The sequence below is a fragment of the Penicillium hispanicum genome (assembly GCF_028827665.1).
Source record: "Penicillium hispanicum strain IBT 35686 chromosome Unknown utg000004l_segment0_segment0, whole genome shotgun sequence".
Lineage (NCBI taxonomy): Eukaryota > Fungi > Ascomycota > Eurotiomycetes > Eurotiales > Aspergillaceae > Penicillium > Penicillium hispanicum.
The window spans coordinates 886,977-903,133 of record NW_026623196.1 but is presented as its reverse complement, the minus strand read 5'-3'; the positions used below and the strand labels follow the sequence as shown (position 1 = coordinate 903,133).

The window sequence follows — 16,157 nt, the reverse complement described above, 5'->3', positions numbered from 1 at the left end:
CTGACCCACGACCATCACATTTCCCGTGCAACCCCGCCATGGTTGCGCAATCGCTGAGCTCGCTCTTGCAGCGGGCAACGATTGACGATCATGAGGAGGTGCTCCAGTCTTGCAATGAGGCCCTCGCCAAGTCCTCCACCGATCTGCACGCCCAACACATCAAAGTCATTGCCCTATTAAAACTGGACCGCTACGAAGATGCTCTGCGAGTGATTGAGGCGGGAGGCGATGCCCTGAAGAAGCGGGCGGGTCTGGAACACGCCTATGCGCTGTACAAGTGTGCAAAGTGGGAGGAGGCCATTGAGGCTGTGACCCGGGTGGAGGGTAGTCGAGGTGCCAGCCACCTCGAGGCTCAAGTGGTACGCTGGCCTGGGCTTCACCAACACCTGATTTGCGCTAACCTTCTCCGTGGACAGCGCTACCGTGCTGAGCAATTCCGCCGTGCGGCCGAGATCTACGAAGAGTTGTCCCAGGATAAGGAGTCTGCCGGTCATGAGGAAAATGACTTGAGTATCAACTCGTGGGCCACCGATGCGCAGCTCCATTGGAAGGGAGAGTCGGAGTATGTGCGCCATGATCGTCCTTCGCGCGAAGACCTGGAGTCATTCGAGACGTCCTACAATGCTGCTTGTTTCAATATTGCCAAGGGCGCGTACGCGGAAGGAGAGATGCTCCTTGGCCGAGCAAAGAGTCGGTGCCTTGCTTGTTGTCTCATTGGGATCCGACTAACGATTTTGTACAGACATTTGCCAGACATCGGAGGATCTCACACCTGAGGACCGGGCTGCGGAGTTGCTACCCATCGCTGTACAATACCTCTATGTCTTGATCCGGCAGGGCAAGACTGAACAGGCGGAGTCCCTTCTGCAGGAAATCGCTGTGAACGAGTAAGTCGAAATGGCTGATTGAAGGGGTCGTATGAGCTTAACTAACATCGACTCTAGCATCCCCGAACTCTCTACCAAGAAAATCGCACGTAATAACATCGTCCTCGCCCGCCAGACCGCGGTGAACCCCTATATCTTGTACAAGTCACTTCACGAGACTCCAGATGCTATCAACAACGATCGTTTGTTCGATTTTCAGAACAACACTCTTCTGGGCAACACGCACGCGGCGGCGCTCCTTGTTCAGAAATACGACGGGATGATTCGGTCAACAGCGAAAGCACTGTCCCAGAGTTCCTATCCGTCCACTGAAGCCAGTGCAAACCTCCAGTCTGTGTACAATGCTGCTGCCCACGCGCAAGGCCAGTCTGGCCAGAAGGCCCTGAAGTATATTCTTCCCCTTTTGGAACGTCGACCAAAGGACTTGGGCCTTCTGCTGACAGTGGTTCAACTCTACGTCAATGCCGGCAATACTACCTCCGCGATTACTTCTATGGAGCGATCCCTCCGCAGCCTGGAGGAGTCCTTTTCTGAGACTGATCAAGACGCTCGTTTCAACCCCGGTCTCCTGAGCGTCCTTGTTTCCTTGTATCAGCTCGAGGGCCGCAAGCTTCAAATCCGCTCCGCTCTCGCACAGGCCGCCTCCTACTGGCGGAACAAACCCGAGCCGCCAGCGTCGCTGCTCCGCGCCGCCGCGACATCCCTGCTGTACTCAGACAACCGGTCTGACCTGGCTAGCGCGGGCGAGCTATTCCGCTCTCTGCACCAGCAAGACCCTACCGACCGCGTTGCCATTGCTGGCTATGTCGCATCGCAAGCCACACTGGACTACTCCCAGGTGGAATCGCAGCTCAACCGCCTCCCAGAGGTCAGTGAACTCGTCGCTGACGTTGATCTCTCTGCCCTGGAGTCTGCCGGCATCATGCCTTCAGCTTCATCATCTGCTGCTGCTGCGGCCGCCTTTGCCGGTGCCCGCAAGCGCGCCGCAGGGGGCAAGGACGGCCGTGCCACAAAACGCGTGCGCAAGTCGCGTCTGCCCAAGGATTATGATCCTGCTAAGAAGCCCGATCCAGAGCGGTGGCTGCCTCTGCGTGACCGCTCCTCTTACCGACCGAAGGGCAAGAAGGGCAAGCAACGCGCCGCAGAACGCACGCAGGGTGGCGTTGTCTCTGAGAAGCCAGATGAGTCTTCTGCTCAGACACAGCAAAAGCCTTCTGGTGGAGGCGGAGGTAATGCGAAGAAGAATAAGAAGAAGGGCAAACGGTAGTGTTGTGCCGGGGTAGCGTTCGGCTGGAAGTGTATATGTCGTTGTATAGACAGGAACGAGAAACTCTGGAACGTTCATGGTCTTACACTGCGTGCGGAAGAGCACATTGCCAGTCGCAAATTACAAAAAGACAGATTTAACTGCTTAGATTCCCCACTATCATTGCATCTCCTGGAAGCAAACGAACCATATCTAGAACTAGCCCTCGACATCCCTGGTTGCTTTCTCAGCAGCATTAGCCATCTCCCTCCTAAGCCGAACCCAGCGAACCAATGTCCTTCCTGCTTCAACCCAGCGGCGTCCGAATCGTCCCACACTGCCGTTCATAATGCGCAAAGATCAGATGCAACAGCCGGAGATCGATCAGCGCATCCGCAGCAGTGGTCTTCGCCGTCGTCTCACCCCCCACCAGATACGAATGCAGCGCCAGGAACTCCCGCGCATACGTCTCCTCGCAGCTACTCACCGTCTCAGTGCGTTTAACCCGCGGACGCACCACTCCCACCCCATCACCATTGCCATCCGCGACCCCCTCGCTCGTCTCCTCCATCTCCGCCTCCTCCACGACAACCCGCACCGCCTTCTGACACCCGACTTCCCCAGGACAGGGAAAGTCATACTCAATGCTGACAGTCCTGTTCGGCCCGTACACCGTCAGACTAGCATCGCACCGCGGCAGCGCATCCACGCCCGCCTCGTACAGCACCGTGAACTGGTGCCCGTTGCCCGAGACAGAGTCATCCGTGTAGTGGAAGATGGCTAAGTAGAACGGGTCCGTGATGGCCACGCTGGCCACCGCGTCCGGGAACCCCAGCGCCTCGCGCATGACCGATAGGTCGTGACAGCCCAGGTTACCCAGGAACCGGCAGAACGCCACGCGGTCCGGCGTGAGGTCCTCCTCGGCGCCGAAGACGTCGGCCAGCAGGGCGTGGAACCTGGATGCGCTGCTGACGCCGTTGACGCCGGCGGGCGTGTCGTGCGCGGAGACGCCGTCGGGAGCGCTGGTGCTGTCGGCGCTGGGCCGTGGCGCGGGGATGCTCGGCGGGCCGGCGATGTTGCGGCACCGCGCGTAGTAGATGCGGTCGAGGCGGGCGACTTCGGGCTTGAACACGTCTGTGAAGCAGGGGGCGTAGCGCCGGGCGCACCCGATGAAGACCTTGGGCTCGGATGCGGTGGTGGTGGTGGTGGTGGTGCGTGCTGCGAGGCCTTTCTTCGTTGCGGCGTGGATGCGGCGAAGACCTTGGATGCTCAGGCTGAGTGGGACTTCGACCATGACGTGCTTGCCTGCTTCCAGGGCGGCGATAGTGTATGGTTCATGGTATTCGAAGGGGAGGAGGTTGAGGACCAGGTCTACTTCAGGATGGGCGAGGACGATGTCTGCTGCCGCTGTGCTGTGGGCGATGTTGTATCGCCTCTGGCAGCGTTGGGCTGCATCTTGATTCGGGTCGTAGATGATGGTGAGAGAGAAGTGAGCGGGGAGCGAGTGGATGACCGGGAGGAATGTGGATTCGACGGCGGCGGTGGCGCCCAGGATGCCCAGGCGGAGGACCGGGGTCGACATGATGCCGCTTGGGGTTGCAGATAGCGGCTTTTTATGTTGATGGGGGTTTGAGGGAAGGGATAGTTGAGATCTGGACTAAGTAGTAGTCTGTTCCTGGTGAATGTGCGCCGTGGCCGAGCTCAGGCAAGGATGGAATGAGGAGACGAGATGTAATGTATAGCTCAGCGGGTGAAGGGCCCGTGAATGTGTGAGTATTCAGAGCGTAGAGTTGTGAGGACGTTGGTTTTGGAACAAGGAAATCAGTGGAGCGAGTTTTCCAGTAGCAGAGAAAGTCATCTTATCCCAAGAGAAAAGTGAAGAGAAGCCAGCGCTATGCGTCCCAGCGATGGGGAACATGCCAGTCGCGTTGTGACATCAGAGCGCTCTAATCAGGGGGCCGTGATGACCGAGTCGAAAGTCTCCCCGGACTCCAGCCGTGGATCCGATCGGAGGGCGACCAAGGTCGATCTGGGGAATCAACGCGCTGAGGATAGTTACGTTGCGGTTGGTCAAACTGTACTGCATTCCCTAGAGGGGTATTGTATGCAAGGATGGAAAGTGGGCAGGGCTGGATGTAGGGTGGCAAAGTCGGTGAATGGCTAGAGGAAATGCAGAGCAAGTTGGTAGAACTACATATCTTGGGGAATGAGAACTGAAGAACTGACAGCGAGCGAGGTATATGGATAGACATGTCGTGATGTTGATATAGTCGCGCTTCCAGAAGCATCGCGGAGTGGAGCCAGTGGGCCAGGCACAAACGCTGGGAAGAGCGAGTGTACTGGGTGGGTGTATAGTCTGTGTACAGAGGTATAGTTTACAGCTATCCTCGTTCTTCTATTCTCTATGCTATATTCTCTGTTCTCTAGAGAACGATCAACGTCATAGCCAAAACTATCCCCATCGTAATAGATCCCTACCTCAAGGCTGACCCAGTCCGAGTCCCCCACACGCTACACAGCCGCCTCAGCCTTGGCCCGATCTGGTGTGGCGTGGCCTATTTGACCATTCGTCATCGTCATCGTCTGACCTTTTCTCTTCTCACCTTCGTTCTGTCCTCAGAAATGGGTGTAAGTGCCAGTCTCTCGCGACCGCGACCTTTATCGTGAGTGCTAAGACTGACGGGAACCCTTCATAGTTCGCTTCGAAGCTTGCCGCTACTCAGAGCCAGAATCCGACGCAAGACCCCAAGATGGCGAATACCGGGAGCTATGGAGGTGCACCACCCACAGGATACACGGGAGGCCCTCCGCCTGCATCGCTGCAGCCTGGTGGTGGATATGTAAGTCCGATCACCCGTTGCGCGACGTCATGGTGTTGGCGAACAGGTGTTGACCCGTGAACTTTTCTCTCAGCAACAACAGGCGCAGTATCAGGCTTATCCGGGATCCCCTCCTCCACCTCAGGGATCGGTAAGCTTCCTATCGTGACCTTTCTGATCTTGTTTTCTCTTTGGTTCTTTCCACCCTTTTTGTTTTTTTTTCACCCTCGCTCTCTTCACCCTCGCCCTACCCCTCCATCGACGCGTTCCCCTCGGGCTCTAGCTGGACCACCACCATGTCGGGTCCCTACCACCAACCGGGCTATGGCTATCCTCCAGACGGCAGCTCACCACAGCAATACCAGCCATACCAGTCCTACAACACGCCGCCTCCTGGCGCCTCCTACTCCAGAGCTCCGCCGCCGCCGCCCGCGCCTTACCCCGCGTCGCAGCAGGGTTATGCACGTCCGCCGCCGCCGCCCCCGGGCCAGCCCTATGGATCCTCAGGATCGGCCTCACCCTATCCTGGCCAGCAGCCTCCATATCCGACACAGCAATCTCCTTATCCAGGACAGCTGTCACCCCATCCGGGGCAACAGTCACCCTATCCGGGGCCGCAGCCTGCCTATCCTGGACAACTACCGCCGTACCCTGGACAGCACCCACCCCATGTACAGATAAGCCCCAAAATGTTTTGTGCTGCATTGTGCTTTGTTTCGCGTTTTGGCGAGAGTCTTCGTGTTCGTTTCTTTTGATCAAGAGCGAAACTGACCGAGAGATAGAACCAGGCCCCCTACCCGCCCCAAAGCTCTCCGTACCCCGGTGGTCAAGGCCGCCCGGGTCCCTCGCCTGGTCCCCCCGGTGGACAGTATGGTCCGCCCGGGGGTGCTCCTCCACCCCAGGCGGCCCCGGTGACTCCGCAGCAAGTCGCAGCGTATCGCCAGCTGTTGATCGGCACCATCCAGGAGAAGAATATCCAGAGCTTCTACCCGCCCGAACGGCTGGACCGTCTGGTCCAATCGCTGGCCAATGACGCGCCTGGCCGGCTCAACCGCCTGATGGCAGAGTGGTCTGTACCCATGGAGGTGGCCACCGACGTGATGAAGCTCTCATTGTTCGACGTGATCCTCTACGTCGACGACAGTGGCTCTATCGAGTTTGAAGAAAGAGGATTGCGCAAGGACCAGCTGCGACAGATTCTCGGTATTGTGGCCACGGCGGCCTCGACATTCGACCAGGATGGCATCTCGGTGCGATTCATGAACTCGATGGAGAGCGCGGATGGCATCCGCAGCGCCGACGACGTGAACGCGCTGGTGAACCGGGTTCGTTTCTCCGGTCTCACCCCGCTGGGCACCAGCCTGCGTAACAAGGTGATTGACCCCATGGTCGTGGGGCCCGCTCGGGCCAACCGTCTCGACAAGCCCGTGTTGGTGATCACGATCACCGACGGCCAGCCAGCCGGCGAGGCTCACAGCACGGTGGGCGATGTCATCCGCTACGCCGTTGACGAGACGTCGCGCACGCGGTATGGCCGTGGCGCCGTCTCCTTCCAATTCTCGCAGGTGGGGAATGATCAGCGCGCACGCGATTTCCTCTCCGACCTCGACGAGGACCCTCAAATCGGCCAGTTGATCGACTGCACTTCGAGTAAGTGGTGGCCAACTTTGTTTCGCGGTTGCTTTGGGGCTAATGAGTTCGTGCAGACTTTGAGGTTGAGCAGGACGAGATGTCGCGAGCTAACCCTCCCGTCCATCTGACTCGGGAACTTTGGGTGAGTTACCCTCCACATCAAAGCCGACCACTGAGCTGACATTCTCGTCTTGACAGTGCGCGAAACTCATGCTTGGTGCCATTGACTCCTCGTACGACACCAAGGACGAGAAGGCCGCTGGACGTGCCAGCGGTGGACAGCCTCCACAGCCCCCGTACGGTGGATATAACCAACCGCCGCCAGGCTCTGGCCAGCCTGCACCTTACGCTACCCCACCCACGGGGTATCCCCCAGCCGGAGGCTATGCTCCACAATCTGGGTACCAGGCCCTTCCACCGCAACATCAACAGCAGCAGCAGCAGCCCTCCTATCCAGGTGCCAGCCGCGGGCCAGTGTATGGCCAACAGCCCTACGGATATGGCGGAGGGTCACCGCACCCTCCCATCGGCGCATATCCGCCGCCCGGGGCGTACGGAGGTCATTCCCAGCCGCCACCACCACCGCGCCGCTACTGAGCATGGGGCATGACGTAAGCAACCACGAGCTTCTTGGCGTGTTCTGGAACATCGATGGATCTCCACTATGGCTTTTAGGGAGAGGAGTATCTCGCGCGCAATTAAAATGGAAATTGTAGGCCTATCTTTTACTCCGCCGTGACATGGAATCTCAAGTTTGGAACGATCTCAGGCCCCCCACGGGTGCCCGTTGCCCATTGCTGGGCCCAGATGGAGCGCCAAGTAGACTCGAGACTAGCGACCAGCGCTGCCTCCACTACAGAAATTGGGAGGTCTCGCGCGTTTGTGGTAGAGTTCGTGGTAGACTATGTCCTGTATAGGATGTAGAGATACGGACATGGTCACTGCTGCTAGGATCGTGTCAGAAATTCTTATCGCTCTGTACCCACGAGTCTCGAGTACCTGAATTGCGAATTGCGGTGCCTAGAATTAAGTTGCCACCTAGGTTTTTCTGGAACTAAAAGTAACGGATCCGCTAGCAAGATAGGGTTGGGTGGCCAATGGGGCATTGCGCCAATAATAGTGATGGGTGCTGGGGGCTGAACACCGACGCTTGCGGTGGTGGCTTCGCCCACTTGTAGGCTTGACGCACCTGCAGTCACGGCGTGGCGGAGTGCCTGTCGCACGCGGTGGACAATTGGTCCACACATGGTTCCTATACATGGACATGGATGCATCCATCCACCCACGCTTGCGCGTACATCTCTAATCGCTGACATCTTTAATCTCCTCTTCCCCAAATTTGATCCTCAACTCCCCAACCCCACAGTCGCTTCGTCTCGATTTCGCTTCGTCTCGCCTCTGTCCGAACACTAGACCGCTTCGGGCATCTTGCCGCATCCGGTCTACGTTGCCTCCCAACCTGTCAACATCTGCTGTTCGCCTTTTTGCCTTCGATGCCACCTTCTCCCATCGCTCTCCGTTGACGGCGTCCTAGACTGCGCCTTGACTGCGCCCTTTGTTCGTCCTTGCGTCGGGCCTACTCTCGTTTGCGGCCCTTTGCACCACCCCTCCGGCAACGCGGTGAAAGAAGAAAGAATGACTTGCCTTTCCTGAGCGTTTGGTGGTTCGATCGCTTCACTTCATTCATTCTCAGTGACAGGAAACACACAAGAAGAGACGAGGAAGCCCCTCCTCGATTAGGGCTCAGATCGGTCAGGCTCGATCTGCGCCTGCACGAGCCGGTCCAGCATTCCTCCCGCCATGGCCAACCATGACGAGACTTCGCCCAATGGCCATCAGCCAGAGAACAACGACCTCGTGAGACGGCCCTCCCTCGCTTCGACGCGCACAACGTCCGACTCGGGTCGCCGCGCCTCCCAACAGTACCATGTGCGCTTCTCAACCGACCTCGAACCTCCCTCCGCCGACGAGCAGCGCAGGTCAACCTGGGACCGCCGTCCGAGCTCGCGCGGCCTGACTATCAACACGGCACTGGCGCCGCCCTCCGTTCGCTCTCCGGCTCGCTCTCCGACCTCACCTCTCTCGCCCAGTACCGCTCCCAATGCCACGCTCTCGCCAATCTCCCCGCAGAGCCCTGAATCCGCCGGTCGCTCGCGATCGCGCAACCGTGGTTACTCGCTCCGCCGCTCAATCTTCAACAAGAATATTCAGACACAATCGGACCAGGATGATTCTGCTGCTGCGGAAATCGCAGAGACCGGGAGCCCACTCAGCCCGATCAGCCCACCGCGGGAGGATATTCCCAAGCCCGAGCCTGCCGTCCTGATTCCGAGCGCGCCAAGTCCTGTGGAGGAGAACAATGAGCTGGCTGCTGCCCCGACCGCGACCGTCGAATCCACCTACAAGGAAGACTCGGCGACATACATCTCGTCCGAACTTTCGGAGCGCGGCAAGAAGGATTACTACATGTCCGTGGCGCATGACCACTGGCTCCAGCGGAAGGCGGCCACTGCAGTGATATTCACCCGCATTGAAAGCATTTTGACTACGATCCGGAACTTCGTCCTGCGCATCAAAGATATTCCGCCCTCCAATGATGGCCGTCATATCGATCTCAACCCATCCCTGGTGGAGACACTGGTTGACGAGCGGACTGGAAAGGCTTATATTGGCAATTGGATTCGCTCTAGTCGCTACAGCTTCTGGAGTTTCTTTCCCCGTCAGTTGTTTGCGCAGTTTACCAAACTGGCCAATTTCTACTTCTTGGTGGTGGCTATTCTGCAGATGATCCCGGGTCTGAGTACGACGGGAACTTTTACTACCATCGTTCCGCTTTTGATTTTCGTCGGCATCTCCATGGGCAAGGAAGGGTTTGACGACTGGCGTCGGTATCGCCTGGATAAAGAAGAGAATAATCGGTTTGCGTCCGTGCTTCGCCCTGGCCAGGGTGTGCCGGCAGACGCTTCCTCTGTGGCGAGCGGCTCGCATGACTGGGTAGAGATCAAGTGGAAGGATATCCGGGTTGGAGATGTCATCAAGCTCGGGCGAGACCAACCCGTTCCTGCGGATTTTGCGCTCCTACATGCGAATGGCCCTAACGGGGTGGCCTATATTGAGACCATGGCTCTGGACGGGGAGACCAACTTGAAGAACAAGCAACCTTGCCAGCCCGTGGCCAAGGTGTGCTCCACGGTGGAGGATATCATGAGCAACTCCATACATTTCGTCGTGGAAGATCCTAACCTTGACCTCTACAAATTTGACGGCCACGTCACCGTCAACGCCCAAGAGAAAGTGCCCTTGACGAACAACGAGATCGTCTACCGCGGAAGTATCCTGCGCAACACCGACCGTGCTCTGGGCATGGTGATCTATACCGGTGAAGAGTGCAAGATTCGTATGAACGCCAACAAGAACCCACGGATCAAGAAGCCCGCGCTGCAAGCCAAGGTCAACCGCGTTGTGATGCTGATTGTTGTCCTGGTGGTCATCTTGGCTGTTGTATGCACAGTAGCCTACAAGTACTGGTCGCAAGACGTCGAAAAATTCTCGTGGTATCTTACGGATGCAAGCGTGGACTACGGCCCGATCTTCACTTCGTTTATTATCATGTTCAATACCATGATCCCCATCTCGCTGTATGTCAGCATGGAGATTGTGAAGGTCGTTCAGATGTTACTGCTGAACGACATCGACATGTACGACCCCGAAACTGACACCCCACTCGAAGCTCGTACTTCTACTATCAACGAAGAGCTGGGTCAGGTGAGTTACATCTTTTCCGACAAGACCGGCACCTTGACGAACAACACGATGCGCTTCCGTAAGATGAGTGTTGCTGGCACGGCGTGGTTGCATGACTTGGATCTTCAGGTGGAAGCTGCCCGTGAGGGCGAGAAGCTCATCCACAAGAAGCGGAGCATGAAAGGCAAGAAAGCTGCTAGGAAGTCCAACGTTTCAGAAGCCCGGATGTCCTTTCGCCCGTCGAATGTTTCTGCTAGCCACGACCCACTGCGCCGCTTTGGTCGTGCTTCTCCTTGCCGTACCACCGAGATGCTCGAGTACATCCAGCGCAAGCCGTACACTATCTTCGCCCGGAAGGCGAAGCTGTTTATTCTCGCCATGGCTCTTTGCCACACTTGCATCCCCGAGAAAGATGAAAATGGCTCCGTCTCCTTCCAGGCTGCTTCGCCGGATGAGCTTGCCCTAGTTATGGCGGCTCAAGAGCTTGGATACCTGGTGATGGATCGCCAGGCGACCACCTTGACGATCCGTACATACCCCAACGGCCCCGACGAGGCGGCCAGCGATGAAGTCTACGAAGTTATGGATGTGATTGAATTTTCAAGCGCACGGAAGCGTATGTCGGTTGTGGTTCGTATGCCGGATCAGCGCATTTGTCTGTTCTGCAAGGGTGCCGACACCACGCTCATGCGTCTGCTCAAGCGAACTGAGCTGGCGCAGGAAAAGGCCGCTGAAATTGAGCGTCGCGTGAGCAAGCGCAAGGCTGCCGAGGCAAACCAGGTCATCCGACGCAACAGCGAATACCAATCTCGGAGAGACAGCGGAGTTCGGAGCAGCTTCAGCCGACCCAGCTTCAGTCGCCGGCGGTCCTCAGTGTCCGGCCATCATGCGTCGACCCTCCGAGACAGCATTGATGTCTGGCTGCGTGATAGGGAGACTGATGGTGGAATCCTCAACCGGGAGGCTGGTAATGAGTACTACAGCCCTCGGCCATCGGCGCAGATGGCTCGCCACTCGCTTGCGATTTCGGACTCGGGAAGCTCCACAAACGGCGAAGAGGATGAAGATTTGGTGGAAGAGGCGCTGGTGGTCAACGAAGCTGCCATTTTCGAGCGTTGCTTCCAGCACCTGAATGACTTTGCCACGGACGGACTGCGGACCCTACTTTATGGACATCGATACGTAGAGGAGACGTCTTACCAGACCTGGAAGACCGCGTTCCACGAGGCTAGCACCAGCATCGTTGATCGACAAGAGAAGATCGAACAGGTCGGTGAGCAGATCGAGCAGCAGCTAGAACTGACTGGTGCCACTGCTATCGAAGACAAGCTGCAGAAGGGTGTTCCGGAGGCCATCGACAAGCTCCGTCGAGCGAATATCAAGATGTGGATGTTGACGGGCGATAAGCGCGAGACGGCTATCAATGTCGGCCATTCCTGCCGTCTGGTCAAGGATTACTCGACTCTTACCGTCCTGGATCACGAAAACGGCGATGTTGAGCAGACCATTGTCTCATTGACCACCGATATCATGCGCGGTCGTATCGCTCATTCTGTGGTTGCGGTAGACGGTCAAACTCTGTCGACTATCGAAGCGGATGAAGTTATGCGAAAGCGTTTCTTCCAACTGGCCATTCGCGCAGACTCGGTCATTTGCTGCCGCGCTAGCCCCAAGCAGAAGGCATTCTTGGTCAAGTCGATTCGCACGCATGTCGACGACGCCATCACTCTCGCTATTGGAGATGGTGCCAATGATATTGCCATGATCCAAGAGGCGCATGTCGGTATCGGTATCACCGGCAAGGAAGGTCTCCAGGCTGCTCGTATCTCGGACTATTCGATTGCCCAATTCCGATTCCTGCTCAAGTTGTTGCTAGTCCATGGCCGGTGGAACTACATGCGGGCGTGCAAGTACACCCTCGGTACATTCTGGAAGGAGATGCTCTTCTACCTCACGCAGGCGCTGTACCAGCGCTGGAATGGGTATACTGGCACCAGTCTGTATGAGTCGTGGAGTCTGAGTATGTTCAATACACTCTTCACCTCACTTGCTGTGATCTTCCTGGGTATCTTTACCAAGGACCTGGCTGCGTCAACACTCCTGGCTGTTCCGGAACTCTACACCAAGGGTCAGCGCAACGGGGGCTTTAACATTCGGTTGTATCTAGGCTGGACTTTCATGGCCACCTGTGAGGCAATGATCATCTTCTTCACCATGTATGGCTTGTATGGCATGATCCAGATCAACCCCAGCGATATTGACACCTTTGCTCTGGGTCTGCTCACTTTCTCGGCCTGTGTGACGGTCATCAACTTCAAGCTTCAGCTTCTGGAAGTCCACAACAAGACCTACTTGTCTCTCGCCGTCATCATCATCTCGGTCGGTGGCTGGTTCTTGTGGAACATGATCCTCTCACAACGCTACAAACTCGAATCCGGCAAGGGTGTCTACGATGTCCCGGGTAACTTCCTACATCACGCCGGTGATAACCTCCTCTTCTGGGTTGTTCTCTTGATCTCCGTTGCCTCTGTGCTTCTCTTCGAGCTCACCGTCAGCACCCTTCGTGCCTTGTTCTTCCCCACCGACGTCGACATATTCCAGGAATACGAGCAAGACCTCGACATCCGCAAGCGCTTTGAAGAGGCTGCGGCGTCCGAACTACAACAGGGCTGGGCCCACGGCACCAAAAAGTCCAGCTTCGAGCTCGCCCGCGAGGCCGCCGACACCGAAGCCCGCGAGCGCCATGTCCAGGAACTGCTCGCCCGTCCGCGCGTCATGACCGAGACCAAGCCCATCACCAACGAAATTGAACTGGAAGGCTACTCTAGTGTCAGCGCGACTGTGAGCCACTCCGGCAGCGCCGCACATCGCAACGCTTCCGTCACCGCGGAGGCAGAACAGACCTCTTCAGAAGGAACGTGTGCTCCCCGCCGCTCTGTCGAGATCCACGAACTATTCAGCAAAGGCTTCGGCTCCATCCGCCGCGGCCAGCTGAAATGAGTCACGTCTCATGTTTATGTTTTAGAGCGGTGTTGTGTATAGATTCTGTATATGTGGCTGTTTGCTATTTTCTTTTCTCTTTTCTCTTTTCTCTTTCCCCCTTTTTTCAGCTCTTCTCGTCCCTCCCTCATAGCGTCTGGTTTCTGTGCTTTATACCATCTTCCACGTGTCCGCCCACTCCGATCTCATCGGACGGGCCCTCAAAAGGCGTTGGTGCTTTTCTCTCCTTTTCTCGCATGCACAGTCTCGTCAGACTATGATACCCCGACGTTAGTGAAAGTGTGATTGGTGTTTTTTGAGCAGCTTTGATTTGTTTTTGCGGGTTTTGCAGAAGTATATAATGCTGCCTGCGTGGTATTCACAGCCCGATTCGAGGCTTTATCCCGTGTCCATCTGTTTCCAGTAGAAGTAGATGGTCGCTGTACAGGATTCCTTACCACTGTTCCATGTCACCGATATATTATTATCAATTATTCTTCGAGTAAATCAAACCACTCTGGAATTTCCCTAATGAGCTTCCACATGTACTTCTCCAACTGGCCTGCACACTTGGCGTAAACTGTGGTTGCGTCATTGTACTGCCGACAATTACTAAAAATCAACTTGAGGTCGCTAACGAGCTCTTTCGGAGCAGTGTAACAGTCCTGCTCCAACCTTTCTTCCATCGTTGACAGATCCATTGGGGATGTGATGACATTGTAGTAGTCAGGGACCTCGTCCTTGTTCACCGGAGTCAGGAAAGGCCATGCCTGCTTGTGGTTCTGAATTTGGTTCAAAAACCGTCGAAGTTCGTTGAAGTGCAGCCCGTGGCGTGGTTGCCGTGCTAACTCATCCATGCCCGGAGACCAGCCAGTGGCCCGGATCGCAGGAATAGAGAGCGGGTCAATTGGGGTAATAACACCATCCGCCCATTGCTGGGGCGGCGGATGGATGATATGGTTTCTGCTCAAAGTATGCATCTTGGCCCGCACGGTTTCCCTCTGCTTAAGAAGCATACGGCCAACTTCGAGATACCGGATCCGGGGAAGCATAGAGCATTGCATCAGCGTCCCCCCTTCATAATCTTTGATATACCCCATCCAAATCGCGTTATCGAGGGTGATTTCCTTGGTAAACCCTTGCTTCTGAAAATATCCCGTTGCATAATTATCGGCATAGGTCAGAAAATGCATCACGGGGGATGTGGCCCGGACATAATCCTTCAAGTGGGCCATGAGATGTGCTCCGTACCCTTTGACCTGCTGGTGAGACGAGACTGCGCAGAATACGATTTCGGCAAACTGGCGGTCTCCGAATGCGCGGAAGGTTATTCCGCCGATGACCTCCAGCGGCATTTTGACAATGGCCATGGAGAGATGGGCCCGGTCGTAGACGAGTCGTGCGATGTAGTCTTTGGGCATTTTCGGGAGTTGCTTCTGGAACAGGCACTTGAGGCCTGTGAGGATGATCATGCTCTCTCTGGATCCGTCGTTGTTGACTACTCGGAATTCGATGTCGCCATTTCGTTCTTCTAAGACGGCCGGCTATAAGGCCGTTTAGAGTATTTCTTAGCAAGCAAAGGATTGCAGCCTACCTTCTCGGGGAACGGAACTAGCCGGATGGCAGCTGGAATTCCGACATCTGGTTCTCTCGACCCGTCGTGGGAGCTCTTGGTTCTTTTGGCGGCCTGGGGAGTAGACGGTTCTTCCAGAGCTGTGCGCTTTGCGTGGAGACCTTCCCCGCTGTCGACTATAAGTGATTGCAGGTCTGTGTATTTCATCTTTGATTCGGCAAGTGGGGGGGACGCGTCGAGAAAGGGGGATCAGCTTACTTCTAATGGTTGCGGTCTGGACCCATGTCAGCTGATACCGCGAATCGGCAAAAGTGCTTTTCCATCGAAGTACTTTGTGTCTCTGCAGACATGTCGTGTGCGTGCGCGAGCGCGAGTTGAGGAAGCCGTAGTACCACCTCATAGAGATCATACGGCGTTTGCTTGACACCTAAGTATATATCGGTCTATTCACTTGTCCTGCGGGACGTCGTGGATTTCGCATAGAATGCGCCGGACTTTTCATAGTCAAAAATCGATAATCTCAAATTCATTGCATGTATATACATTCGTAACTATCCCTGGGACCAATAGTGTCGTAAAGACGAGATGACCTAAGTCGTCTAACCCGGGAGTCAAGGTTGCATTCCTGCAATTACGAATTAGGCATCTACATGCCAATTGACATCAGTCGCTACTCACCCATTTCAGCCATTTACAGCAGGCCAATTACCACGTCGCCGTAGATCTGCGCATCCAGATCCAGACGCACCTTGGCGTGGATGTTCAGATGGATCTTGATCTTCAAGCTCTCCTTCTCATCGCTGCCCTTGGTCTCACCGGGGGTCTGCAGGCCGCTGGTGGGCACGATGCCGGCGGCCTTGTCGCCGACCACGGGGAGCCCCTCGTCGACACGGTTGGCCTTGCGGCCACCGGTAGGGCGCGGCTCAGTAGCAGTGGCACTATGGATTGGAGAGGAGAGTTAGCACTGGGTTTGGAGGCGAAGTAGATAACCAGGTGGCTAGAGCAGGATCGAGATGGGGAGGAGCAATGGGAGGAGTTGGGTGAGATACCTGGTAGAAGGGTCGGACATGGTGTAGAAATATGTAGTTCGGGGAGGCGGTTGAAGGAATTGGACGAGTAGGGAAAATAATGAAAGCAGAGAAGTACGGGGCAAGTACGGGGGTGATGTAGAAAAAATACTTATATGGGTCGGAATCCAGCTGGTTTATTCAACAAGTAGCAACTATTGCGACTTTTCCAGCTAGCATCTGCCATTCGAGCTGAAGTAGGTTCGGCGA

At 56.1% G+C, this 16,157-nt stretch overlaps 5 protein-coding genes across 5 annotated transcripts; 3 read left to right on the top strand and 2 right to left on the bottom strand.

Annotated features, from left to right (window-relative positions):
* Positions 1-38: 38 nt before the first annotated feature.
* On the top strand, positions 39-2,154 carry N7459_004087 (signal recognition particle subunit SRP72; the record flags this gene model as incomplete). The annotated part of the gene is made up of 4 exons (XM_056943271.1): positions 39-359; positions 417-690; positions 743-887; positions 945-2,154. 4 exons carry the CDS (start codon positions 39-41, stop codon positions 2,152-2,154), a joined length of 1,950 nt encoding a protein of 649 aa, XP_056800154.1.
* A 286-nt stretch (positions 2,155-2,440) lies between these two features.
* On the bottom strand, positions 2,441-3,715 carry N7459_004086 (Gfo/Idh/MocA family protein; the record flags this gene model as incomplete). Its single annotated transcript, XM_056943270.1, has 1 exon — positions 2,441-3,715. The coding sequence occupies one exon, from the start codon at positions 3,713-3,715 to the stop codon at positions 2,441-2,443; it is 1,275 nt and encodes a 424-aa protein (XP_056800153.1).
* A 1,533-nt stretch (positions 3,716-5,248) lies between these two features.
* Positions 5,249-7,181, top strand: rfeF (uncharacterized protein; the record flags this gene model as incomplete). Its single annotated transcript, XM_056943269.1, has 4 exons — positions 5,249-5,623; positions 5,741-6,602; positions 6,659-6,726; positions 6,783-7,181. The coding sequence occupies 4 exons, from the start codon at positions 5,249-5,251 to the stop codon at positions 7,179-7,181; spliced, it is 1,704 nt and encodes a 567-aa protein (XP_056800152.1).
* Positions 7,182-8,384: 1,203 nt separating this feature from the next.
* On the top strand, positions 8,385-13,328 carry N7459_004084 (aminophospholipid-translocating P4-type ATPase DNF3; the record flags this gene model as incomplete). The annotated part of the gene is made up of 1 exon (XM_056943268.1): positions 8,385-13,328. One exon carries the CDS (start codon positions 8,385-8,387, stop codon positions 13,326-13,328), a length of 4,944 nt encoding a protein of 1,647 aa, XP_056800151.1.
* A 470-nt stretch (positions 13,329-13,798) lies between these two features.
* On the bottom strand, positions 13,799-15,949 carry N7459_004083 (bromodomain-containing protein; the record flags this gene model as incomplete). Its single annotated transcript, XM_056943267.1, has 5 exons — positions 13,799-14,851; positions 14,902-15,056; positions 15,139-15,307; positions 15,590-15,818; positions 15,930-15,949. 5 exons carry the CDS (start codon positions 15,947-15,949, stop codon positions 13,799-13,801), a joined length of 1,626 nt encoding a protein of 541 aa, XP_056800150.1.
* Positions 15,950-16,157: the final 208 nt, after the last annotated feature.